Source organism: Anopheles moucheti, chromosome 3 (assembly GCF_943734755.1).
Source record: "Anopheles moucheti chromosome 3, idAnoMoucSN_F20_07, whole genome shotgun sequence".
Classification (NCBI taxonomy): domain Eukaryota; kingdom Metazoa; phylum Arthropoda; class Insecta; order Diptera; family Culicidae; genus Anopheles; species Anopheles moucheti.
This window is the reverse complement of record NC_069141.1, coordinates 7,073,218-7,100,568: the sequence shown is the minus strand read 5'-3', so window position 1 is coordinate 7,100,568 and position 27,351 is coordinate 7,073,218. Positions and strand designations below refer to the sequence as shown.

Here is a 27,351-nt window from a genome sequence, read left to right as displayed (position 1 = left end):
TTCCTAGCATAACCTTTTTCTACATAGCTTTTGAAAGTTGTTAATGCCCATTCCTTTAGTTCTGGATCCTTTTGCAATATTTTCTCTAAGCTTATGAGTCTTGACATTGCATTGTCAAGGCTAGCGGGAAATTTATAATTTATAATTGTATTATTAGCCGACTTCGTAGCGTCCTTCTTGAAATTTCAAAGTGCTTGCTAGGATTTGTTTTGCTCTTTTTGCTTCTTGCGATTCCGGAAGTTGTTTTATTGCTTTTACACCCAAATCTTCCACGGAAAAATAGTTAGATATCATTTTTTTGGATATCATGCTGTTCTTGGATAACCATTGAGAAATTCATATTCTCACTATCCGAATTTCTCCCGTAAACGAGCCAGTCTAATTTAGTTTTCATTGCAATAGGATCTCCTTGTTTACCATATCGATGCTTTAGCCCCATTAATAATTGATTATGTTTTATACCGATTACGATTGTTGGCTGTACGTTATCAAATTCAATTATTGGTAAGTTTTTCAAATAAGGATGCTTAAGACACAATTCTTTATAATTTAATGTTTTTATTGGCAACATTAAGTTTTTGATTGTCCTAACGTTAGGTTGAAAGTCTTTTTTGATGCGCCCCTAATTTTTAAATTTACGCTTTGACTTCCTTCTTGGTTTGCTTTCGTACCTTGAGTCCTAAACCGTTGAAGTGGAATTTCTTCTCCCGTTAAGGAGAGTTTCCTGGCGATTTTTGCATCTAATAGGGTTAGAGATAAACCCGGATCTAAAAAGGCGTATGTCTTAACGGACTTATCCTTGCTCATCAATGTTACTGGTAAACCCTTGATAATGTGTCGAAGACGGCGTCTGCATTTCGTGATGGTTATTAACGGCTTCTTGTTCAACTACTGGAGTTGTTCCCATAGGATGAAGCATTTTGTGATGTTTTGCTGTACATCCATTAATACCACACTTTTGTGCGCTTCTACAAGCTTCTATGGCAGTCGTTTTTAAAATTAGAGGCCCCAACTGTAATTCCGCCCTGAGCCTCCAAGGGGATTGATTCTCGACTGCTAGACCGGACGACCCAACAGTCATCGGCTAAAGCTTTTTTCCACAAACGATAAGATACAAACAAATTTCATATAAGTACAGAGTTTTATTTTCATTTTTAACGAATATACACACAGAACACACACAGAAAACAGAGCGAAAATGTTATCCTGCGCCAGCTTGCGATGGATGCCAGTGCTAGGGCTTATTACATAGTGATCACAGGAATACCCCTGAGCTGGGGCGATCCTCTAGCATTTCATTCGCTCTACCATATTGCGCATCAATATATCTTGTTTTTTTTTTAGTTAAAAGGAAAGCATAATTGTGTTAATGTTAGTGTGAGAACCTTATTCGATTCCTCTCAAGGAATGGAGCAGGAATCTTTCGTTTTTTCATAATTAAAGTCATAATACACATAATACAAACTCGTTGTCGGGTTTCTTCCTCGTCCCGTCGTTTGTTCATTTCGTCTACCCACTAAAAGGGCGCATGTGCGTGTGATTTTGTGTTAATCTTTTTCATGTTGCGTTAATCTGTATCATTTCTTTTTGTTTTTTGTGCTTGTAGCATTTCAGGCCACAATCGCAAAATCGGCGCGCTGTTGCCAGCGTCCTGTCGATCCTCGCTGCGTCATGTGTATGGAGCTTGTTATGGGCGCAATCGTTTAACCACTACCAGTAAAAAAGACATCAGCCGGTCGCGTCATCGGACACCAAACTTGCCACCGCTGGCTTATCACCGTTAAGCACCGTGCCTTCCCTAGGGGGGTCAACTTTTGGGAATTTTCGTGTATGTGCGAGTGTGTTTTTTTCCCTATCGCCATTACTAATCAAACATTCGAGACGTGCCTCATTTTTCTCAACGCACACACAGCGATCGTGACAAACATTCAGTTGTTGTTTTGGCACTGTTCCAACGTTTGTCCGCTTTTAGGAATGTACTAACTCGCCGTCGCTGTGCGATCAACTACTGGCAGAACGTCAACCGTGGCCAGACAGGCAGCATCACCGCGGAAAGATGGAGCCAGACAGGAGCAGCTGTAGCATTATCGGTGATGTTTTTTTGACGACCTGTTAAAGAAATACAAGAATGGGGGTAAGATTCGTGCCAGAATATCACGCGATCGGTTCCTGGGGATGTGGGGCACAAATTCTCGTCAGAGCTCGTGCGATATGTACGAAATGGCAGCGTGTAAAAAAGTAGCACACCAAGAGTTGCATTGGGAGGTAATTGTTAGCGTCGAATGATTAGCTGGCTGAATGATTAGTTTACTTCTGAATGCACCGTAATTCCGGGCTCGTACCCCGGCTAGAGGCGGATTTATTGGCTTATCGTTATCGTAAGAATCGTCACCGACAAAACCAAGCATCCCGTCTGACATGACAAACTCACTCATCATGAAGGGACATCAACAAACCTGCGTACAACAGAGTACCTGCTAAAATCCGGATGTGAGCAGTTTCGACCAGCTTCGGTAGAGTTCCTTCAATGGTTCGTGCGCAAGTCGATTGCGATCGATCGTAATCACTTTACAACAAACTATTGATCGCGCGGGAAGACAAAACGACCCATAGCGCATCACCTACCGTCGAAATGCTGGTCGAGTGAAAGTCGTTTCGGTGCGCAATGGCAATGAGATGGGCGATAATGATGAGATGTTTAGATCCGGAGGATTAATGATTGCGCACAAATGCTAGCGTAATAGAAGGTGTTTTAAAAAAATCAGTAATCAACAACATCTGTGGATGTGTAGAATTCCTAGAAAGCGAACTAATTAACCAACTATCGAATCTGGTGTTAATGAAAATCCACCACTAACAAAATATTTCATTTTTCAATATTTGCTTCCGAGGTGACACAAGTCACAGGAGTCCCTCACAATACCCTTTTCATGAACTTCAATCGACAAAGAGTGATATTATTGTCGAAATCAAGTGAAGATGACTGTGTCGGAACTAGAAAGCGAACGGATTGGTGTCCGCGACCGTTCCCAGATCAGCGTTCCCATTTACAAAGTACAAAAATTCAACAGATTACCTAAAGCTGTTTGCGTGCATTAAATGCACGTCCATTCCATCCATCGTTCTTTTCTCTCTCTTCAAAAAGTGCATCAAAAAGGGATGATCATGAAGGTAACAATGTTCTAATCTTCATTCTGACACAGCACTCTGTATCACTGTACAACTGAACTCCTCCATCATCTCTCCAGACATATTTGAGTTCCAAAATTCCTTCTATGCGTCTTGCTTACCAATGTAGAACTGAGAATTTTGTAAACTTTCGAATATTACAGAACGTGTGATGGCAGGTTGGTACCTTTGCTCAAAAATTAACCTACAACGAAGCTTAAGGTTTTCATTAAAGATCACAGAGAGGTAAACATTTACAAGGCTTCGATTCTGATCACCTGTTTGCGAAGAACTCGTACTTATGGCATGATAAACTTTGGTCTGGATCTCATCCTGAGACGGAATTTGCTAAAAGATATTCTTTTGTCACTTTGTCTTTATATTATTATTATATTATATTATATTATTCCACTAACTTCTTGCTAACATGCTCTGTGAAGATATCTTTTTTATCAAATTCCCTATTGATTTACAATCATGCTCTAAACATCTAGAGTACCCCATACACCTTCATCTGGCATGCAATGGAGTATAGGATAAAGGCGTTATTGATGTCGTTATCAATACTGAACTGCGTATTTTCGTAGTCTACGATCAAAGCTAAAATTACTTATCGACATGGTATAATATTGTGACAATGTTTCATATGAGTCGGAAGAAAATAGTCAATGATTTGTACGATCTGGACAAGTTCTAGTGTGAGGTGCTGCCACTCTCTTCACTCCCACAGCACCAAGGGCAATTACTGGGGTGACTTGGCATACAGACTGTAACTGTAAAGCACATGAAAGTCACGTGAAGAGATTTACAAATCACATATCCAATGTTTGCGTAACTTGATACCGGAACTACACCGTCACTAACCTTTTCCCACGTGGTACACTACACTGCCGAAGCAAACCATCGTGCAAGGTCAAGTGCACCTTGCTACGTATTGTGACCATGCCCTTATGACAGTACAAACAATGATTGGCAATAAACAATGATTGGCGCGAATTAACATCTCCGCACGGTTTATCCCGAACGGCTGTATAGATCGTGAGCGCAGTAGAAACTCCGCGCGGAAACAAATCGTGTGTGGCCAACGACCGGACAACAGAGTGTGGAAGGTTCCCCGATTACAGTTGGTGCTTCGGCCAGTGTTCGGTAAGTTCAGTGTAAAACCAAACGCACTATTTGCCTTGGTAGGAACGTGTCTTCCGCAGGGAATTTCTTCACGATATCGACAGGTGACGCAATCCGAGTGATGAATGGCATACAGTTGATTAATTTAATTGCACCAGTTTGGCTAGTGGGTACGGAAGAAGGAAGAAGAACGTTCAACATTCATTAGGGAAGCCAAACAAACAAGTTGGCCGAAAACGTACGGCGCATGTCGGTCACGTCACAATGGGCGAAGAAGTCGGGGTGCATCCCAATGGCCTCCCGTGGGACCGGACACAGGTAATATTGTAGTCCCGGTAGGATAGTCCACCAGGCAGCACACTCCGCGCGCATACTCGCACGCTTCGCTTCCGGCAGTATAAAAATCATCCACTGAGCAACCCGATACCGTCAGTGGTTGAACAGAATTTGTAGCGTGTCGAGCAGCGTCGTATCGTTACCGTTAAAAGTCGTCCTCTTTCCCGCTGCCAAGCAAACACGCACCATGGACGTTACTGTGGAAGACTTTTGCGAAGAAACAAACTTTCCCGAATCGCCTTGTCCGAGCCCTTTCGATCCGGCCAAGCTGCTCAACATTGGGTTTCTGCAGATTAATGGCCGCTTTACGCCCCATTCCGGACCATCGTCCGTATGCTCGACTAGAAGCTGCAGTCTTGCGACCACACCCGTACCACCGGATCCTCACGAGCCGGAGCAAGGGGAAGGAGAACGGTATGATGATGATGAGGTGACGAGCACGAACCCACCGAATCCACGCAAATGGTCCCTGCCGCATCTGCCTACCGAAGCGACCAAGTTTGAAATAAGTGGCCGGGCGACGCCCGTTTTCACCTGGAATCCGATACCCACCTCCAGCAATGTGATCTACGCACTGAGTGACAAAAATCAGCAGATCGTCTTTTCACAGGTGGGCCACCCGTCTGTTTCCCGCGTGTTTCTAGCTGGGTTTAAAGAGTTACGTTACGGATAAGAGTGATTGGGTTGAGGAGAGTTCTCCCGCTATCCGATTATGATTCATTTTCCCACTTTGTTTTGGTCCAAAACAGCTTGAACAAGAAGCCGGAACCGAAACGAGCGTATCGGAGGTGTCGAGTGTTGGATCAGGCTCTGAAGCAGAACTGGAAGAGGACGAACCACTGGCAGCTAAACAACCGGCGCCGAAAGATACGCAGAAGAACGATATGTACCCGAATTGTGATGTGAACGTGTGGTTACGATCGTGTGAGCAGGAAATCGTTGAACCAATCGAGGGTAAAGTACAGGGTACGATACCGGACTGGTTGAATGGTAGTCTGTTGCGCAACGGGCCGGGCAGCTTGAAGGTGGGCGACATGATGTTCAATCACCTCTTTGACAGCTCGGCACTGCTACACAGGTAGAGATCCAAATGCTGCGAACAAGCCTGCACAAAGACTCAGTTGGAGGTTTAACATGCGCGGATCATTTCAGGTTTAACATCGACTGCGGGAAAATAACGTATCAGTGTCGGTTCCTCAAGTCGGACGCGTACAAGAAGAACAGTGCGGCGAGACGTATCGTTGTGACTGAGTTTGGTACCAGTGCGGTTCCTGATCCCTGCCAAACCATCTTCCATAAGTAAGCTCACACAAGCGTACACAAGGCCCTATATATATATATAGCTACTAATATTGGAGATCTTCCTTTTCTGCCGTAGAATTGCTGCCGTGTTCAACAAGCCGGGCGTGAACAATTCCGACAACGCGATGATCTCGATCTATCCGTTCGGGGATGAGTTTTTCGCATTTACCGAAAGCCCGATCATCCATCGGATCGATCCGGAAACGCTGGACACCGAGGCGAAATTGAACGTGTCCGACTACGTCGGCATCGTCAACCACACGTCCCATCCGCACGTCATGTCCGACGGTACGGTGTACAATCTGGGCTGCTCGGTCACCAAAACCGGACCGGCCTACACGATCATATGCTTCCCGAACGGACCGGGCATGTTTGAGAATGCGCGCATCGTTGCATCCGTTCCGGCACGCTGGAAGTTCCACCCGGGGTACATGCACACGTTCGGCATTACGGAGAACTACTTCGTGGTCGTGGAGCAACCGCTGAGCGTCTCCGTGCCGACGATGGTGGTCAGCCAGATACGCAACCGTCCGATGGCGGCCGCCCTCAAGTGGTTCGAAAGTCAGCAGACGTACATCTATCTGCTGGACCGGGATACGGGCGAACTGCGCCACACGTTCCACACGGAACCATTCTTCTATCTGCACATCATCAACCAGTACGAGCGCGAGGGTCACGTCGTGTTGGATATCTGCTGCTACAAAGATCCTGCCATGCTAAACTGCATGTACGTCGACACGATGCGCAACATGCAGAACAATCCAGACTACGCGAAGATGTTCCGTGGACGTCCGTTGCGCTTTGTGCTACCGCTCCACTACGGTGCGGAACGTGCGAAGGGCAATCTTCACCGGGGTACATCCGCCGATTCCGCCACATCGTGGGCAGACATGTGGCAAAACCTTAGCGCATTCGCTACCGGTGATAATTTGCACGCGAAGGATGCCGGGTTGGTGTTGCAGAATTTGGTCCGGATTGAGGATTCGAAGGCGACGGCCTACATTATGCCGAACCGTACCATCTTCTGCAAACCGGAGCTGCTGTGTGATTTGGGTTGCGAAACACCGCGCATCTACTACGAGCGGCATCTCGGTCGTCCGTACCGGTACTTCTACGCGATCAGCTCCGACGTAGATGCGAGCAATCCGGGCACGCTGATCAAGGTGGACGTGGTGACGAAGGGTCGGCTGACCTGGTGCGAGGAGAATGTTTACCCAAGCGAACCGATCTTTGTGCCGGCCCCGGATCCCCAGTCGGAGGACGATGGTGTTGTGCTGGCGGCAATGGTTTGGGGCCGTGAGGAGGAAAACCGGGCCGGGCTGTTGGTGCTGGATGCGAAGTCGTTTACCGAGCTCGGGCGCTGCGAGTTCATTACACCCGGGCCCGTGCCGAAATGTCTGCACGGTTGGTTCCAGCCGTCCGCCAGGTAAAGTGTTATGAAAGTGAGCATAAGTAAGTTATTTGCTTTGAACCTCAAGCAATACGATCGAGCAGCGATCAGGTTATGGCAAGGAAGTAAAGGATGAATGCTAATAGTATAAAAGCCGTTAAAATGGCGGAAGTAATGGACTCCGAATGTTTGTCCACTAACGAAGGACGCCCCCGCAGTGGAGTGTTTTAGCGCTGTGCTACCTGTTACTGTTATTGAGTTGTTATCACACATTACAACCCATAAATATAATCAAATAGATGTGTTGAAAGGAAAACAATAATAAAATCCAAGCACTTTTGCTTAATTTGTAACACCACGCTTCCCGCTTCATGCTTCAAGTTCTGGGCGTTAGGAGTTACGAGTGGCACAGAATTAAATCCAAATTGTAGGTCGCCTGGCACTAGATCGATGTACGCGCTCTAACATTAGACGCATGACAATGCAGCGCCGTTGCCTGATAAGCGACCAGAGCGTTGCGATGATAGCGTCCTTCTAGAACTAACCGTCCGGCGATGCTGGAGTTACCCCGAGCGTCAAGCGGTCAAGTGAGTGCGTTGGATGACCGCGAAACCTTTGGAATGGTTCGATCACTGCAACAGCACGTGCTTAATACGAATGATCGTTCCGATCACTGGCCGGTACACGGTGCTGACACACGTTCCCCCAGTGCGTGTATACGATGCGTTCCGTTCCGCACAATTGACCTCGAGCGTACGCGAGAGCATGAACCGGAGCGGATCGATACGCAGAACACATCACACAGCAAGGATGCGATTGATGCGAAAGCAATTTGTAAACTTTCCAGCATTGCGAGAAGTGAAGGTGTTAGAGTGAAGGCGGATCACTGTGTATCGTCCGGGCTTACAGGCACGGCTGATAACCCTACCCACCGGGTTGTTACGTGTTACGCATCATGTTCACAGATTCACTTTCTCAGAACCCCGACAGCCGGTGGAACGGCTGTGCATAATGTGCATCTCTCGTACAGCAAGATAGTGAAGCAGAGAAAAGTGCATCCCCTGATAAGTTCGTACATGATGGCTGGTATGAAGCACAGCATAGGTAGTTTAGTTATCATCAACCATCTGTGATCTTGATCACGGATGTTCCCCTCGCTCTCTCTTTCTCTCTCTTTCTCACAGTTGGGTGGGTGTTAAAGTTGAAACTCGTGCACCAGTTTGCGCAATCTAAACGGCACAACACACGTCAGCGCAGGGGAGTAATTTTGATGACCGGTGCAGAACACCAGGCATAAACATTGATCAACGAGCGACTGATTAAAGTGCAAGTGGACACAATGTAAGCAATCGAGGTACTAGCGCCCAAACAAATCGGTGCTCTATGATTCAACTATGATGATTAGCAGTTAATTATTAGAGCACCGAATTGTGACGCACAAAATACAGGGATATTACGGTGTTGAATACCGCCTACAAAACATGCTTCGATATACACGATCGATCTAGTCTTTTGTTACCACCAAGGGTCTGCACCAAGGAAAAGAGCTAGATGCTCTACTCTTCAACCTAGCGCTAGAAAGGACCCTCCACGACTCGGAAGTATAAAATTCGGAGATCATCTTCTGAAAATCACGGATGTTACATAGCGGATGTTTATCAAAGCATTACTCAGACGGTGGAAATCCTGGATTGAATTTGAGATTTTTGAAATTTGAGATTAATGAGGCATAAACCAAGTTGGTGGTGGCACCACCAGCGGTCCTACTAACGATAAGACGTGATCGCGAAAGGTACAGATAGGTGATCGCACCTTCGTAGTCGTCTACAATTTCCCCTATTTATACTATTGATTTTGATATACGCCCTAGGGAGTTCGAGGATACTTCTCTACTCTGAACACCTGTCGCGACGAACAAAGCAGAGAACTTATATAGTTCCAGTACTCACATATACCTTTGAGACATGGAATTTGTCCAATATGAACCCTTTTGTTCGCGTTCGACAAGAAGAAGCTCAGAAGGATTTTTTGTCCCATGTGTTATGGCTGGACTATGAAGGACTCTTTAACAGTGAAAAACTTTATGAGTTGTATAGCGAATTCACTGTCGTAGAGTGGATTAGACTCACCAGCCACCGATGGGCTGATCACGTCATGAGAATGGACTACCCAGCCCGTAAAGGAGGAGGTGTGGTAGACCCAAATTGAGATGGAGTGATGGCATTGATACGTCCGCCTGGAAGGCGGGGATAATGGATTAGCTGACCACATCGCTCGAGCGTGACCGGTTTACAGGGCTTCTGCAGCAGGGCAAGACCGCGAAGCGGTTGCGCCAGATAAGTAAGTAAGTAATTGCGACGTTACCAAAAAGTCAGAACTGATGCCATTCTTATTAGCCTCTGTTAGTTCTTGGTGGGTTACTTATTCGGTTTTAACCTTCGGTAGTGATGTTCGAATACAATTTTGAATTAAAGCAATTAATTAGTACAGTTTATCGGTTTGATTTCAGTAGCTGCTGGAAGATATTAATGTCCGCAACCGGGAAGGAGATCAAGACAGGGTAAAACTAGTAATACAAAATGATAAATTTGCAAAATTCACCTATCGCGGAGTATTGACCCTCGATGTTATGCACACACATACACACACTATCCCACATGCACACAACATAGACAGCGGTCAAATGAAAGAAGCTAGGCCCGGCGGTCCCGACCGTAATGTATGTAACCCCCGCATAAGCTCGCAGTAAGTACAGTGCCAAGGCACACGGGCAGCAAATTCGGCGAATAGTAATGCGGCACTGGATAGCCCACACAACACGATGCGAAGCGTTCGGGTGGGGCGGTGCTGTGTTTTGCGGGGATGGTAAAGGATAAAAGCAGCCAACAAATGGCAAAACGCACAACCGGCACGTGACGCGTGTGTGTTTTTGTTTTCTTTTAGGAACAAATGCATTGCTCTAGCCGGCGGCGTTGTCGTTTGCGCACCGGATGGAGCTTTTGCTCCCGCGAATGGCGTGATATCCGCGACGAATGTCGTCGCACAACCTTGGCCACCTTCGTTGGGTGCTGCTGGAGCTGCTGGCGTCGTTTGCGCCGGGGCGGCGGTACCAGCATGAACGATTGCAATACGTACGTTGTGGTGGCGGATGCCAGTTGCGGATGGTGCCCGTTAACACTCGGCTGCTTGACGGTGCGGGACGACGGACACGATGCGGTATGGAGCGCATGATGATGGTGAACGCTCCCGGTACTTACGGCCATCTGGGTGTGTCCGTTCGAAGCAGCACTATGACCTAAAACGAGATCGTAAAAAGAACCGTGGAATTAAACAGTGAACACCCGCAATGATCTGGTGCTGAAAACATACCCAGCCTGGAACTGGTTGTTCTAACCGATCCGCCTGATCGCTCGCTGCGATGTGATCGCGAAGACGATCCTGTGGTACGTTGTTCCGTTCTGGTGCTATGACCGTTGCTGGTAGCATTTGGCTGCATGTCCTTCGAATCCTTCGACTGGTAGCGCGTTCGGCGCGGTCTACGTGGCGGTTCAACGACGCCACTGTTTGGAAGATCCTCCGACGAGCTAGCATTCGACTGCAGCTTCTCCTTGCTGCACATTCGTACGAGGCGACGGGTTTCAGTCGTCATCGGAGCACGACTTCGTCGGCTTGATCCGGAGCGACTCGACACACTCTCTCCGGTAGTTACTGTTCCACTCGATGGACCCCGCAGTGAAACGCTGCGCGTAAAGTTGCCCTCAGGTCGGTGGCCAATACTTTCATTCGATGAAGCGGAAGAAACTGTAAGCCGGAAATTGATAAATTGTCATTGCAATCCTTGGGATTCCTGGAATACTGAAACTCACGTCTTGATTGACGCTGTGCGTGGCGTTTGAGACTGTCGTCAATGTTCTTGGACACTTGTACGCCGCGCGACTTCATTATCTTGTTCGTAGTCGAACACTCGCGAATGGTTCCGAGTGTGCATCCACCGTTCGAAAGTCTTCGACGGTGCCCTTCGCCATCGTTCAGCTCGTTTAAGATGCTCTCCATGCTCTCCCCGTTAGACATGTTGTTAACAACCTGATGGCAGCAAATTAAAAACATTATCAATTGCAAGAGATCACCAGTTAGGTTGTGCTTAATGGCAGTTGGGGCCCTTTTTGTGGGAGGGTTGGTTGGGACATAACGGAAAATTTTCATTGAGGTCATAAATTTGGTAAGATTCAACACAAATTACAACAATATCCCGCATACTCACGTTCATGATTTCATCCGCGGCTCGTGTTAGCTCCTCCAGAATACGTTCATCCCTTTCCAAGTCCTTCTTTCGATCGTATGCAGGAGTTACAGCGATCGTCCTGTCACCCGCTTGTACAGGTTCAACTCCGGCTGGTGAAGAACCCACCGAACGCTGCGCTGCCTTCGGTTTCACGACGAAGTTCGATAAATTTTCGTAATGTGGACTACCACCATCGGCGGACGAAAGTGTGGAGGTCGTCACACTGCTACTGCTGCTTGTCACGCTCACACTTTTGCTGATTGCACCAGCTGAAAATACACCTGCTGCTGCACGGGCAACTGCTGGACGGGGAGCAGGCACTGCTTGCACTTTCGTTGGAGAGGGTTCTAGTTGACTGTGACGCAGCAGGTCCGGTTTATCGTTCGTTAGCTGCCAGATGGACGCTTTGGAAGCGGTACCCTCACCGGTGCTGGACGTTCCGGTGCGTCTTATAAAGGAAGACGTTAAAGTGGCCGATCGTTGAAACGGTGAGCTAGGGGCTGTCGTCGAACTCGACGACGTTGGCGGTTTGCCGGATGGGGCCGCCGTACCGGACGGCTGCTGCTTGTTCGAGTTGACGCCGAAAAATGACAGTTCATTCTCGCGCAACTGCCGCGCACCGGATGACAACCGGAGCGAGGCTCGTCCTTCGTTACGCACGGCACCGGGTGTGGTGGCCGTGGTCGGTATATATCTCCGGAATTTTGGAGACTGCTGCTGGCTATCTGCCATCGATTCGTCATTCACTGTCGCAGTTAGTTTTATAGTGGATGTGTCTGAAACAAATGAGATACCCGGAAAAATTCACAAATGTCTAAGGGATTCTCAGCGGAGCTCCTTTACTAACCTGGACTAGAGGTGTGAGAGGGTGGTAGTTTTTTGACGGGCGTTGGGCTCTTCAATTCAATCGACATCACAGCGGAAGGTTTGCTTGGCTGTCGGCTAACCAGGGCCGAGGGTTTTACAATATCAAACTCTGTAACATATTGAAGAGAATAAAACATCATCAACCACAGGTTGTTGTCACCACCTTCGTTATCACCTGATCTTGCTGTTGATTAGTATCTGATGGTCAGGACACGAAAGTATGCCTGATGAAGGGGAGAAGTGTTTAGGAGTGCAACAAACAAAACGTATAGACAACTTCGGAAGCATCCACACGTGCTGATAAGTGCTGTGTGAAGGTGGTGGGCGGGGAGAAAGATAGTGAGTGGACCCGGGCTTTCACTTACCTGCAGACGAGTTCACCGAAAAGGACGCATCCTTGATCTCAACGCATTTCGCAGCCGTTAGGCTGGTGCTGTTGAATTTCTGAATGTTTCGCTTAGCCTTGATGCGACTCCAGCTGCCGGACAGCTCGGTGGCCTGCCCAAAGGACGACGTCGACGAGGAGGTATCGGCCAGATTGCCTAGGTACAGCTTTACCTCTTCGTCAGCCTTGGCACTGTCGCTGTCACTGTCGTACAGTTCGGCAGCATCGTACAACCTACGCAGCTGGGACAACTGTTGACTAAGTACGGTTGAGCCAAGCTTCTTTAATCTCGGTGCCGCTATCGGTTTGCTGCACAGCCGATCAACATCATCCGCCGTGCTCGAACGGCGCACGGCCGTGTTTTTGCTAATGTATGCCTCGAAATCGGACAGGCGCGATTCGCTCGCGAGGATGCGTTTCGCCGCCGTCGTCGACGGCATGATGGACGAGTAGCGAGACACACCGTAGCCGGAAGAGGTGTCACGCTCCAGCGAATCTCCGTCAAGCGAAGACGCGTACTTGGTCGCCTTCAGCTTCGGATAGTCCGCGTAGATGCTGCTTGCGCTGCTTGACTTTGCGATCGAGGTACTGCTGATCGTGCTGCCACTGCTGTTGCTACCAGTCACGCTTCCGTTCAGCTGACAAAATGCCGAATGTCTGCGCGCTTTCGGACTGGACACATCGAGACTGCGTTGATACAGTGGTGATGTACCGTTCTCTCCGAGCGAATCCCTCCGTAAAGCCTGTAGACTCTTCAGCGCTTCATCTAGCTTCGTTGCAGCGCGCATCGTACGCATGATCAACGAGGTCGACTTGAGCTCATCCCCGGTGTTGGATGTCGGTCCCGGTGCTGCTTCGTCACTCGTAGCGGTCATGTCGATCAGTATCTTTGTGGTCGATTTCGATGCAGCGGACTCGGTGCTGGTGGCCGCACCGTGATGGTTCGCTTTGTCCACTACTCATCCATGCCCCAGGTCGGAGGGATGTGATCGCGGTGCATTAATGATGGTGTAAGGGATGTGCATCGTAAGGTGGTTAGGAAAGTGGAGAACGGGGGGCGATGTTGGGCGTGTTCGTGTGTTTGATAATGTACAGTGTACAGCGTGGAGAAAGGTGAGAGCATTACACGCAACAGAGTAGCGCCATGAGAGGGAAGAAAGAAGAAAACGGAAGGTAGGGCTAATATAGAGCTAATACAAATCAAGTACAGTATAGCTTCACCGATCGTCTACATTAGGCGCTTTTAGTCGACTTTACGCGCTCGCGATTTTATGCTGCAACTGCACAGTCCATCAGTGTGCTAGCAAAAAGGTCAGAATTAATTTTTAAAATGTTACATTGCAATTTTAAACCGTACAAAAAAAACTTAGTTAGAGGATGTTTGCAACGCAGTTGTGAAACATTGTAATCAACTGTCTCAATTTCTTACAAACCTTTCGTTAACTTTAGATATTAAAAAAAAACACGCAACAAATGGAGTAATTAGTTTCAAAACTAGTTAAATTATCTTTTCATTGTTCTATTTGAATAAACACCAAAGGATTGTTCATAGTTTTCACAAATTGACACTTCGCAGGTTCGTTAAACTTTGCACATAGGTCCACAGCTTCGTTGCGAACATTCTCTGCCTTTATGTAAGATTCCACTACAAGATTTCCACAATGTGATTACAATATTCCAATAGCGGTTTGTAACATTCTACCAAGTGATTGGACAGAACCATGAATCATGGATGTCTATAGAAACCCTGTTATGTAGTATAAACATCGAACCATTGACCATCATGACCATTAACCATCATGATCCTTTCCAGTAGTGCAACTGGGGTCAAATTAAAAAGAATAAAATCGAAATAAAAGAGCGTGAAATCGCCTAAAAGCGCCTAATGTAGACGATCGGTAACGAATTAACCGATAGATTGTGAGTACAACTGTGCAGTTTAGGCAAGCGTACATGTACAACATTGCGTAGCGTAAAGCAAATTTTACAATTTTGTTGAATATTTAATAGAGCTTGCGTCAAGAATTGCACAACCTTAGGTTCACATTCCTGCCTGCAATGATGTTTAGAAGCTGTACAAAATCCGTCCCGGCAGTGTCCGAGAATTTCTTCCCATCGTATTGTTAGGATGAATTATACATCGGGTTAAAGGGTAAGCTTTCCCAATGCCACTCAAAATCGTGGTGAAAGTGTACCAAACCTTACCTGAGGTATTGCTGCTATTCCAGGAACTTGCACCGCCTTGTGGGTGCTGCGTCAAATTGATCTTCGTTGAATAGCTTCCGGTGGCGATGGGTGATGCACTTTTCGCTTCGTGTCCCATCTCCACGCTCAACCTGGCGCCCTGCTCCACCGTCGATGCGGTCGTCCCGACCGGTCTCAGCTTCACACCCCACAGCGCTTCATTGCTGTCCAGATTCTCACCTAGCACGTATGGTTTCGGTTTGATCGGTTTGTTTTTCAGAATGCTGCGAAGCGATATCTCATCCGTGGAATGGCCATCACTTTCATCCGACACGGTCACACCGCCGGTGCCGGCCGTAATGGACGATGGTACGTACTTTCTTGGTGTCGGTTCCGGTGCAGTACGGCCGATACCGATCGTGGTTGTAACCACCGGAGGAAAGTCCTGTTCCGATTCAACTCCCTCTGACGCAGGTGCCAGCTTCGATTCATCCGTAGCGTTAACCGTTTCCGGCTCCCCTTCGAGATTCGTCACCAAGTACGACGCACTTCCGGGCGACGCACCTCCAGAGGATCGTCGACGACGTCGGAAGTTGTTCGTTGGCGGTGGTTTCTCGTCCGTTTCGACGATGTTTACCCGGCCCGAGTCAGCCGTGAAGTGTACCTCCGTCTTGCAAAACTCCACACGCTTCTTGTTACGGCTTAGGTCGTCGATGAAGGTGTGACTGAAACCGTTGACGTTTACGGACGACTTGCGCTCAAACATGCTGCGCAAACTATCCCGCACGTAACTTGTTTCGTCGACCGCGATGGAGTGACGTTTTGGCTCCTCTTCCGGTTCCGTCGAAGGTACGAACGTGTCGATTGCACTTGTCGATGGTTTACTGGTGATTTTGATGACCATCGCTGGGTTCGTGGATTGTTTCTCCTTCATCAGGGATCTTTCGCCCAATGTTACAATCGTTGATCGCTGATGATAGGTGCTTGCACCATTAGCTAGATTGTTTCCTCCCTGACTACTCTCAGTAGCCGCGCTCGACCAGCTAGAACTCAAGTCTGACGAGCGGCCTATCCCGCTGTCCGTCGACGAATCCATCTTGGCCATTGCAAACCCGCTGCCGAGCGGTTGTTGACTCATCCGCTCGAATCCGTACGACTTGCGACGGGAATGCCAATCGTCTGGCGCTAGTACGGTAGTATCCGGTGCGGGCTTCTTGTTCGACTGTAAGCTACTGCTCCGATAGTTTGAATCTGACGAACTACTAGTTTCCAGCTGCCCTAGCCGTGTCTCTACCTCAGTAATAGTAACGCCACCCTCATCACCGCCTCGATGGTCCTGCTGCCCCGAAGCATCATCGGCCGGGCTCATGTCGTCACGATAGAGCGACTCGTTGCTCAACCGTCGCAGTCGGCCACGAATTTCACGCAACGTATCCGCCGTTAAGAATGACGCTTTCGGCGGGGACTTTGCGGACGATTCCGTCGGTTTGACAGGTTGTGTGGCCGCAGTTGTGCACGGTTGATCGGTCACTCCTTTAAGAATGTTGTCCAACGCGACAAAGTCGATATGATTGTTGCGCATGGCCGTGTTAAGCCGGCGGCCGTTCTCCAGCTCCTGACAGATGCGGGACACACTGACGGAGTTCTCGGGCAGATCGATCGGTCGTGTGTTGGTTCTACAATGAAAGGTGAAAGACAACACGTTAAGCTTAACGAAGAAGAACACGAGTTTGCACGTTAACTTAACCTCATCTTGCTCGAAATTCGTGACACTTGTTTATTCTTAAGCTTTAATATTAATGCCAGCAAAGAAAATACACGACATTGCACAAACTGTGTGTAGTATTGACTCGTGTTCGAATGTGAACTGGACCATCCTACGCAGTTTTGAATTTACCTACTGGCGTACGGTCGGACCCGTGCCTATAACCTGCCTCATTTAATGATGTGCAAATGTTGCCAGCACTTGCGTTGTTGTCATTATTGCTTTTGCATCACCAACACGAGGCAAGCCACTTCGGCTTCGGGCGACGTGCACCGATTGAATCATACATCATGCCGGTTCCAGGGACGTCCGGTCCACCGCCAGATGTCGGTCGTCGGTACGTACCGCACGGTTCCGTTCTGGCTGATTTGAATTTCAAGTGGATAAATCCGCGTCATCGTGCGGTGTGTGTGTGCGCGTTTTATTTTTAGTACTGCACCGCCCCATGGAATTGGAAGTTGGTGGCACAGCAAGAAACCACCGAATCAAACCGGAAGCGAATCCTGTGCAGACGTAACTGCAGTCAACTCGTTTGGGATTGATTCGATCGGGTAATTCCAAGCAGTTGATGGTAGCAATGGAATTAAAAGAAGAAAAGTAACGATCGATGAAATCACCCGTCAGGTGAGTCAAAATTCTGTAACATGACATGTCTATTAGGTCCGGTTGGGAAGAAGTGAACAAAAAAAAACCCCACCGTAATTGGGGCTAGTCTTGCCAAAAAATAAGCTGTGCACCATTTTTAATAAGAGCAATTCCCAAGACACGCGCGACACAATACTAGAAATGATCATCCACCACCTTCCCGTGCTCCAGAGTGGAGGAACACACATTCCACTTACCTCGGGGTAGTTTTCCTTGGGAACTGTAATGATCGCCGTATTTTGCTCACTCGCTTCCACTGCGTAGGTTCGACGTCGTCATCGAAGTTGTTCTCGTCACGCTCGGTCGAAAGGTCCTCGATCGAGATGCTTTTGCCGCGGGCCAGCGGGCCAACGTTGCCACCGTTGATGCTGTTCCGATGCAACCGGAAACGCGAAACCATGGTAGAGAAAAGGACAGGAGAGGTGATTAAACGTTGTTCAAGTGAAACCCCTGGCAAGAGCACCCCCAAACTGCAGTTGCGATTGAGAAACAACGACCGCACCGGGGGCGGTGTAGGTGAATTTTAATTGTCTTTCTTTCTTGTCACCCGATCCTAATCGAACTTCCACCGTAAACATCATCCCTTCATGCCGGCGGGCGTCACATTGGTACGCGTGAATATTTGTGTGGGTGAATGCTGTCATTCACTGTGCCGTGTGTGTTTACCGATGTGCAATTGCAAACCACTCCCGTACCGCACGCCAAACACTGTTCGCCCACCCACCCACACACACACTCTGTCGGAACTGCAAACCACTGACGCACAACAATTTATGATAATTCAATTTTACGATCATTTAATATCCGATCGCTGTCAAAAAAAAGTAAACGAACATTCCTACCTTTACGTTTGACCGCCTTCTCGTAATACGCGCCGTACGTTTGGGAACTATTGCACAAATCTTGGCCCGGACACTGCGCACTTAAAACATTCACTGTTTAACATCAATCCAGGCAGATTACCCGATCTGCCGGATGAGTTTTGCATGTGTGTTGGCGAGGAACGCTGTAACTGGACGTGGAATTGCAACTCAAACACCGCTCGACAACCACACCGATGGTTCGATCGCGTCACCGGAGACGCTGTTGATCCAACGATCGACGTTTGTAGAATGACGTGCGCAGAGGATCCGGACGCTTTGGGGTCTCGCCTGTGCTCGGGCCCGGCCTACCGAAAACCCACGTACCGAAAAACCTCGCGCCACGTCTGGCTGGGTGCTGACGCGAACGCGAAGAACGGTCGTCATCATCAACGGGATCGGTGAATCATACAGAATAGGAGGAGATATTTATGCAAGTTTCGGGGGCGAAGTTTACCAACACCGATCAATTGCTGTTCAAATATGTTGGAAGATCTTTTTAAGCTGATCAAGAATCTGCATTCATGTAAACTGCTCTTGATAAGAACCCTCATCCGGTTGGGCTGTGAATTCTCGATAGTGTTGAGCTTAATGAATCTTTTAAAAAGATTCATTCATGAGAATTGTTAGTGAGAAGTCATTCAAATCAAGAATTCGATTTTCAAAGGATTCATGGTTCCTTAGAGTAATGGCGGAGCAGAGATAATCTTGGATGATTCATTAATCTTTGCAGTACAGAATCAGTTCAAAGAATCATTCTGATTCATGAATCTGAATCAGATTTACCCAACAGTAATGTTTGAGTAATTCTAGTTCGTATTAACCTCATTATCGATAGTAATAAACATGTTCATTCTGTGAGCAACATATCTCACAAAATCTTTCACTAGAAACCGTTTGACCAAGGTTGACACTATTCAAGCACGCCACTGTGTCTGCTACTTATACAGCTCAGTGCCAAACATGTTCGAAAAACACCGTACAGTCGTAGGAGGCCTCATAAACTTAGGGATTCCCGTCCCGCAACACTGTCACATTCAGCCGAACAACACGTATAGCGCTCTTTATAGTAAAACACCAATCATTAACCGAAATCGGTAGCAATATACCGCACAACAGCACCGGAATCGGACGCTCCGATTGTCTGTGCCAGTACCGACACCACAAGCAAACGAAACTGTCAATTCGGTCCGCTTTGAACACTTTGCCGCACAAACGTTTATTGTATTTTAATGAAGTGTAGTACCCCGATTTCGATGGCTCACGCTTTCCTCCACGCTCACGGCCAGTTGGTTTTGCCGAAATTTTGTGAACCAATCGTATTTCAATGGACATCCGTGCAATACCTCTTTCTTTAATTCTCTTGTTCTGCTTTTTAGAGGACTACGGGCTTTGCATTAACATTTGGGCAGCTGAGTGCGAGTGTGTGTGTTTTTTTTATTCCTTTGGTAATGTCCCTTCTTTCTTCTTCTACGCCCGGTACCGGTAATTGCACGCAAACCGTTGTGCATGAAAGCTCGTGTTTAGAAGCGCGTGGAGTTTTATAGGTCCTACACGCGATCGTGTCCAGGCCGGAGCACAAAACGGGCGAAGAAATTCCGTAGGCGTACCCCGATGACATAACGAACTGTATCAACCCGATCAGGCGGTTTGGACCCGGGAACCGGGTGTTGCTAGGGACGAAACCGGAGATCTCCTGCTGGAGACGTGGAAACAGCGCGATGATGGCATTTCTACTGAAATGGTAAAAGCAGTATCCCTCTATGCGCCTACATTCTTGAAGCCGTTTGGTCCATGAAGCTGGAACGGCATGGTGACGGCTGCGGGAGATATCTCCCTGCCGGAGGTATCTCCGCCCGGGAGCTGGAGGCTAATTCTCCAAACTCAAAAGAACCAACGGTCGATAAACTGTCAAGCGGTGCCGTTCACTTTTGTGTGGTACCTGATTTATGGAGTGAAGTTGTTACAACTAGATTCCTGTCCCCGTTGCTCACGTCACCCGTTTATTTATTACCCCGCCTGCCGTCCAAGGATGGCGATGAACAACAGAGCTTTTACTATAGTTCCGATCGAATGCAAATGCTACGATTCATGAAAAAACAATACTCTATCAGTCTACTAAACAACGTCGTTTGTTTTTCTGCACTCATAAATTGCCTTGAACCATTCGAAAGTTCGAAAGTTCGATATCTCGCGTGAATGTATGTGTGTATAAGTGTTGGGTAAAATCCAAATTTGCTCGGAGATATTCCAAAGTTACTCCGGCGGAGTAGATTCTGAAATCTACTTTCGATCAACTCCGGGACATTTAGGGGGGACTTACAGTATCAACGAATATTGTCTTTAGAACAAGAACTCCGTAATACTTCGAACGTCACCCCGCAGTCCGGACTCCGGAGTCACTGGAACACTGGAGTCTATTCCGGTGTAATTCCGGAGTAATCTGGAGTCCAATCTGAAGTTAATTACGGAGTAATTCGAAGAAACCCGCAATCGACTTCGAATTTTTGTTCGGATCGGAGCTGAATCTAATTTTTCGTCTTCGGAGTCATGAATGGATTCATAAATCTATTCCGGAGTTCCCATCACTAGTGTGTATCACGCAAAAAAGGAATGACTATCATTGGCCAAAACAAAAAACCCAAGCTCACTCCTTCACCAACAACGGACTAACATTCCACAGACACAGGTTTTGGTGGAATTTGGCAAAGCACACAAACGCGCGCGCGCGCCAACACTGCTCGATCGTAAACCAATAAACGCGATCATTATATCCACTCGAACTTTCCTCCCGCTGCGAATGGTTTGTGAAAATAGAAATCTTAAAACCTACACACGCATATACATCACTTCATCGTCATCATCGTCAGCAGGTCGATGAGATCTCACCTTTCCTGCTCGCCGACAACGGTGTGCGCTGGATGGTAGTAGGAGGAACGATCGTCATGCGCTTCCGTACCGACTGCATACACCCTGCCATATCGGAGCGGTCCGCCGGAGGTGCTGGTGAAACTGGACGTGGGGCTGGAAAATTGAGGAAACGGCTTCATCGAGCTCACGTACGCCGAACCGGATAGTGGTGTCGTCTGAGATGCATCGGATCTACTCGATCCTGCAGCCTGGGGAGTAAAGCAGTGGAGAGATCATCAGTGGTGAACACGCCATTCTTCGGGGGTCCTCAAGGACAACGGGTAACAATTCATTTAGTTACTCGCTACACGATCCAATTTCCTTATTTCTTACTTCTGATGCGACACAATACAGCGCGGAGGCCTGTCCAAGGGTCGGGACAATTGGACTGCAGTGAAAATTGTTTACCGATCGTATTGCGATACGTGGGTGTACTTAGGAACCGTGGCCAAATATTTGACATTCGCAGACAGGTTCTGGCGTGGACATGCAAACGCTAGTTTCGCTAGTCTGTCCATCTTTGGGGCAAATGTCAATGTCACAGGCATTTTTATTTCGGTCACTATTTTTGATCCCGTGTGGGCTTTCAACCCCGATGGTAATAAATAACAATGGTAACCCATCAAGCGGGGTTGTTTGATGTGCGGCACAGATAAATGTCAGTCTCTGACCGATGCTAACGATTAATCGTCCGTGTCGTACTGTTTGAAAATGTGCTAAGGTTTTAAACACCCTTTTCCGGAGTATCTCCCCAGATGTCACATAGTCTGAGTGTGTGTATCAAATATAAATTATTTCTTGGGATGTTACCGAAAGGTCTATAGTGCAACACAAACACTTCCTGCTTCTTGTAGCCACACTCGTGTATCATCGGAATTTATAGGCACACACGCTGGGCGTCATGCAGCTCTTGGCTCAAAGAAAATTATTTACCCATTCCCAAGCACTACGGCCCCCTCTCAGTGATCACGCGATCGCGCATGAATGAATGTTCAACAAGGAGCACTTGATTTCTCGTCTGAGGACAAACGCAACCCTTAAACGAAGGCGGCTGCTCGAACCGTTTCCTTACCAATAGTCTACTGCTGCTAGTGGAACCAGAGGACAGTGGCCGGTGGAAGGAGGACAGCAGATGATGGCTAGAGAAGCCATTGGTTGTGTGTTGCAGGGAGGCGGGGGCCATGATGCTGCCGGCGGTGATGGCGCCAACACCGTTCGACGAATGTTCCGTCGAATGCAACATCGATGAGGACCAGCGGGACGAGGTCGTTTGGACGGTTTGTGCCCGAACGACTTGAAGCGAACCGGCGGACGTGCGAGCCTGCAGTATCTCCATTTGCTTCCGCTGCGTGTGCTGCGTACCGTCCGGTGTGGACAGGTTCTGTGACACCATCTGGAAGGCAAGAAGAACACAAATCAGAATTCTAAAGCTATGCTACAGCGGGGAGGGAAACAACCCAACAGAGGGGAAGAAGAACGACAGTTTTTACTGAACCACATCCTCGGTCGCCCGGTTTATTCTTTACACCGCTTCGAAGGTTATCAGGCGCAACACTGCCGGAGCGCATTGCCTTTATGGTGAAACTTGACATCACCACACTTGACATCTAGATGGCAGCACCGTACAGTGCGCTTGCAATCGCCGATTGATCGCAATCACCAAATCGCGCAGCTGTCTCGTGCGTCCGTCTTGCGCGGCAACACACGGGCATTTTTGGTTTTGCAATTCAACGAGAAAAAACAAATTGACAGTTAATTGACGGAATTCCGCTCCATTCCGGCAAGCCGGTAGTACACGCGGGCACGGCCGGAGGTGCAAATTTGGAAACGTTTGCAATCTCACTGCCCTGGTTGGTTAGTAACGAATCAACCGGTGGAGCTTACAAAATGGGTCTAATTTTTCGGGTCACGCTTAAGAGACACGGTTGGTACCGGAGTACGGAATTTGCCGTGTCTCGCACGATTAAGGGTTGCAATGTAATTGGCACCGATGAAAATTAGAGCACATAACCAGCGGACACACAAGTGCCGCAAAGTGTTGTCACCTGCGCCTTGGCGACACGCTGGTGCGTAAATTGGTGTGGCTTCGTGCCAGGGGGGGAACCAGACATCCAGTGCGCTTTTCCCAGATTAGTTTCATGTTAAATTAGTGCGCATGTGGGCATAAAGACACCTCAGCTGTGAATGAAGAAAGGAGAGCTGTCACCCACCGGTGCGAACCGATCCGGTGATAGTGTCGAAGAAAATAAGCTAGCACATATCGCCTGCCTATCGGTTTTAATCGATGGATTCAAGTGGTTTACCGTAATTGGTAGTAGCCCAACACGCACTCCGGGGGTGGTGGCAGTTTTAATCAATTACAACTCGTGTGCGTTGCTTTTCGTGTGCGCTATTACCGAGCCCACCGCGCGTAATTCCTGCACGTTCGGAACGTAAATAAACGGCCACATCTCGTTAGGCGACTTGACACGGGGAAGTGTTTAGGGTGTCTACTGTCCAGAGTGCACACAAACACACACCTCCGGTACTCAATTATATATTCATTACGTGCTAGTGGGCAGGTGATGCTTAAAATAGATTCCTTCCAGCGTTGTCCTTCGACAACTGCAGCCTTCCCTTAATCACTGTCGATCTTGAAGAGATATATGGCAAGGTCCTCTCTTGCGCTCGGCTTGCATCGCACGACAATGTCGCTCGTTCGTGATAAGCGCTGTTAAAACGACCTCTTCGATGAAAGCAATTGCCCACCCGCTGCGTAACCTCATCAAATCCCTTTCGATCGACGGGGGAATGAGAATTCGAGCGCGATACAAAGCATGCGCGCATCGTGCGGTGTGTTGCGTGCGTAGCACGGTGCAAACATTGCAGACAAGTCAGGTAGCTGCGAACAACAATCGTAACAACGCTTGTTGCTAGCCGATGTGAGCTCCAGACGTCAACGAAACCGGCGATGATTACTTCCTCGTGGGATATTAACCGCAACCGTACAGGGCGAAGTTTTGTTTTGTAGACGCTTCCTTGCTTGCGGGTCTACGCGGGGAATGTATGTAATGCAGTTACGACGCGGGTTGCAGAACATAACCGCTCATTATGAGGGTATCTGCTACGAGCATGACTACACTTCCGGGGAGTGTGAGTGCAGAGCCTTTTTTGTGGTGGAAACAATTGATTATGTGAACCAGTTAGTTCATGCTGTAGCTTCACGAAATAGTTTACAACGCTATGGGGCTATTCTCGAGTTCCCGAAGTTGGGGTTTGGATTAAGAGTTCCCAAGGTCTTTGCATTTGGGTTCTTAAAGTTAGACTTCAACGTTGGAGTTTCTTAAGTTACACTTTGAAGTTGGAGTTCCTAAAGTTAGGATATGAAGTTGGAGTTCCTTAAGTTAGGCCTTAGTTAAATCTAGTAATGCTCAAGTACTCTTCTTCTTCTGGATGTTTTCTTCTACTTTTTGAGACTTTGAAGTTGGACTTCTCAATTGAAGACTTTAGTTATTTCTAATCATGCTGAAGTACTCTTCTTCTTCGTGACTTAACGACCTACTAGGACATGCCTACCATTTCTGGCCTATTAAACTAACGGGAGCACAGTTTAACTATTTTAACGGGTTTTTAAAGTGATTTTTCAAGATATAAACGACAGTAGAAAAATGAGTTTGATTATGTATTTCAGTTTTTTTAGCGAGTTGAAATTTTAAATCAAAATCCAGCTTTAACTCGCACTTTCAAAATACCAAGGAAAGTCATACAAACGTATCCGAAACATTTTTATTGTGCATATTCTTGAGAATGATCACGGTCTGACTGTTTCTGTTGGTGAAAAATTCATCAAGAAAAACCGGCAAACCGAGATTCATAACCTCTCTCTCGTGCAAGTGGATTAAATGAGATGCAATATATAAGCTTCTAAACAGTTTCGAAGAAATAAAGTGATACTTCCTCTTTCAGCAGACAAAGAAATTACCGTATGAAAAAAAAAACAGCGCCATAACCACAAAAAGGGAAGTGTGCTGTACGATGCGCGAAGCCCAGTATGAATTCACTCGACACACAACACTTCAAGGTAGCGTACGGTCGCTTGTTCGCATCAGCGTAATCTTCTCTACCAGTCCGGAGACAGGAAACACACATGACTTCTTACAATGTATAATTGTACCTTTCATACCCTCACTCACTTCACCGCAAGGCTGGTGTGCGCGACAAGTCTCGCGAACTGCCCTCGCCCAGACGACCTTAATGGTTCATTTGCCGTTGTCCGTCCGTCGGTACCGCGGTCGTGTATCCCGGGGTAAGTGTCCCATCATAAATTCCCAGATGTCTTGCAGCCGTGTTGCCAGTCCCCGCATCAACAGCGTTGATTCACTTTCGATACCGATACCGTCTCCCTTATTCGGTTTCGGTTGTGGTTTGCAGCGCTGCGTGGCCCGAGTCTATTGTAACCATGATGAACGTTGCGCTTCGTTCTTGAGACACTCCATCTGTGGTCTCGTAAAATCTATCGCTATCTTCCACCCCGTCCGAAACCGAGGGTAGGCGCATTCGAACAATCGATAACGATGCTTCTGTCCATGACACGACACGCTGACTGCACCGTTTTGCAATTGTAGGCAAATGAGCCATTCCATTCCGATCGATGTCTTAGCCGATAGGCCGTTTTTGGGAACCGGCATCACCCGGCCGCGCACGCAGACAATGGCCAGGAGCGCAAGAGAGAGGAGGGGGATGGAGGCGGCCGTAATATCTGTATCAAGATCAGCCCCAAAAGGAAGACGATAATTCCACCGCCGACTCGCGGGATGGGGAAGCGCAGCAGCGGTTAATGCATGGAAAACACACTCCCAACTACAAGCCCATTGTTCTGGTGAAAAAGGGCAAGTTCATTACAAATCCTTCCGCGGGTCGCAGATTTCGGGGCCGGGGCGGTGTGGGCCAAGGTGTCAGGAAACGTTGAGCCGGCCATATCTGTACACTGCGCCACCGCAAAAAAAAACCATGATGCCTTCCTCAACAGTCCACTTAGCTCGCTTACTCGTTTGCGCGAAAAAAAAAAGAGAACATCATGTTAGCGGCTTAACAACATTTTACAACCGATCCGTAACCTCCCCGAGGAGAGGATTGCACTTTTGGAACCATTTTGCTCGCAGCACAACACCGTGGAAGACTTTCTCTTTCGCGCGGGTATGCAATAAAAAAAAGCTAATAAAAAGAAATATCATGGTGGCCAATTGTTCCAGCGCACCGTGGCGTTGAAATAAACGTTAGCACCATAATTTGGCGCGGAATGGCTTTACTTCCCTCCGGGGTCAATCCGTTTGCTTTACCACTATTTTGCAAACCTTTTTTTTAGCACACCTTCAACACTGTCAACAATGTGAAGCAATTGGAGCTGGTAGTTACTGTATTGGTAGTTATTGGTTATAATAATTGCATCAGCATTTTAAACTTTTAAAAAGTATTTCAAATATTGCTTAAAGATGGGTTCATAAACTCATATGTGAGCATAGGATTGAAGTTTCGCTATATCCACATGATTATCATACGATATCCACATGATATGAAGTGGTTCATCATTGATTGATGAGATCATTGGTTGGGTCAGATCAAACGTTACATGCAATATTTAAAAAAAAAGTAATTTGAATTCCCACATTGATTGTTCGCCTTCTGCACACTGTTAAAAGATGTACTTTTCTCGACTAGCTCTCCACGTATCCGTTCGCTTGTACTCATTCCCACCTTGGAGAACCACAAACCAAAAACTGGAACAATCCATCAACACCGCCAACGGTCAGGGTGACAAACCGACAGGCCCCGGACCGAAGGGGTGTCGTACCGGAATGTTGAAAACATGTTGTGGCTTTTCCGATTTTCTCTCATTACTACTACTGCACCATTACCCGCGTGAAAGAGCCGTTAGGTCGAAAAGATGCTACCGAAAGGATGGAGAGAAAAAAAAACCCTTACCTTGCCGTAGCTGTTGAGTGGTCCATTTACCCAGCGGTCCGCTTCGAGCCGTCCCGTCAGCAGGGCGCCCGTATTTGGATCGACATGTTGCCATTCGCGCACCTCGCGCTGGAATGGTGCCCGTGTCGCCGCCGTCGTACCGGTCCCCGTCGCCATCGCGGCCACTTCCAT

The 27,351-nt window shown here is 47.7% G+C and overlaps 2 protein-coding genes across 4 annotated transcripts; one reads left to right on the top strand and one right to left on the bottom strand.

The window, feature by feature from the left end:
- Positions 1-629: 629 nt before the first annotated feature.
- LOC128301154 (serine-rich adhesin for platelets) lies at positions 630-27,351 on the bottom strand. Of its 2 annotated transcripts, XM_053037489.1 has the most exons (11): positions 27,181-27,351; positions 22,292-22,612; positions 21,199-21,428; positions 17,647-17,817; positions 15,061-16,715; positions 12,836-13,810; positions 12,451-12,579; positions 11,583-12,379; positions 11,188-11,404; positions 10,691-11,122; positions 10,261-10,616 (listed from the first exon to the last, which is right to left on the bottom strand). In XM_053037489.1, exons 1-11 carry the CDS (start codon positions 27,349-27,351, stop codon positions 10,261-10,263), a joined length of 5,454 nt encoding a protein of 1,817 aa, XP_052893449.1. The 2 variants fall into 2 exon arrangements, with proteins under 2 accessions (XP_052893450.1, XP_052893449.1); XM_053037490.1 differs by lacking the exons at positions 17,647-17,817; positions 21,199-21,428; positions 22,292-22,612; positions 27,181-27,351 and adding exons at positions 630-2,109; positions 16,787-16,834 and having other exon boundaries at positions 10,457-10,616.
- Positions 4,743-7,597, top strand: LOC128301155 (carotenoid isomerooxygenase). Of its 2 annotated transcripts, none has more exons than XM_053037493.1 (4): positions 4,743-5,239; positions 5,418-5,707; positions 5,782-5,928; positions 6,008-7,597. In XM_053037493.1, the coding sequence occupies exons 1-4, from the start codon at positions 4,817-4,819 to the stop codon at positions 7,359-7,361; spliced, it is 2,214 nt and encodes a 737-aa protein (XP_052893453.1). In that variant the 5' UTR covers positions 4,743-4,816; the 3' UTR covers positions 7,362-7,597. The 2 variants fall into 2 exon arrangements, with proteins under 2 accessions (XP_052893453.1, XP_052893451.1); XM_053037491.1 differs by having other exon boundaries at positions 5,379-5,707.

Coding starts and splice junctions, on each gene's coding strand:
- LOC128301155 (XM_053037491.1), top strand. CDS start 4,817: ATGGACGTTACTGTGGAAGACTTTTGCGAAGAAACAAACTTTCCCGAA. Junction 5,240..5,378: donor AGCAGATCGTCTTTTCACAG/GTGGGCCACCCG, acceptor GGTCCAAAACAG/CTTGAACAAGAAGCCGGAAC. Junction 5,929..6,007: donor TGCCAAACCATCTTCCATAA/GTAAGCTCACAC, acceptor TTTCTGCCGTAG/AATTGCTGCCGTGTTCAACA.
- LOC128301154 (XM_053037489.1), bottom strand. CDS start 27,351: ATGGAAGTGGCCGCGATGGCGACGGGGACCGGTACGACGGCGGCGACA. Junction 12,580..12,835: donor TTCGGTGAACTCGTCTGCAG/GTAAGTGAAAGC, acceptor AATATGTTACAG/AGTTTGATATTGTAAAACCC. Junction 12,380..12,450: donor CTCTCACACCTCTAGTCCAG/GTTAGTAAAGGA, acceptor CATTTGTTTCAG/ACACATCCACTATAAAACTA.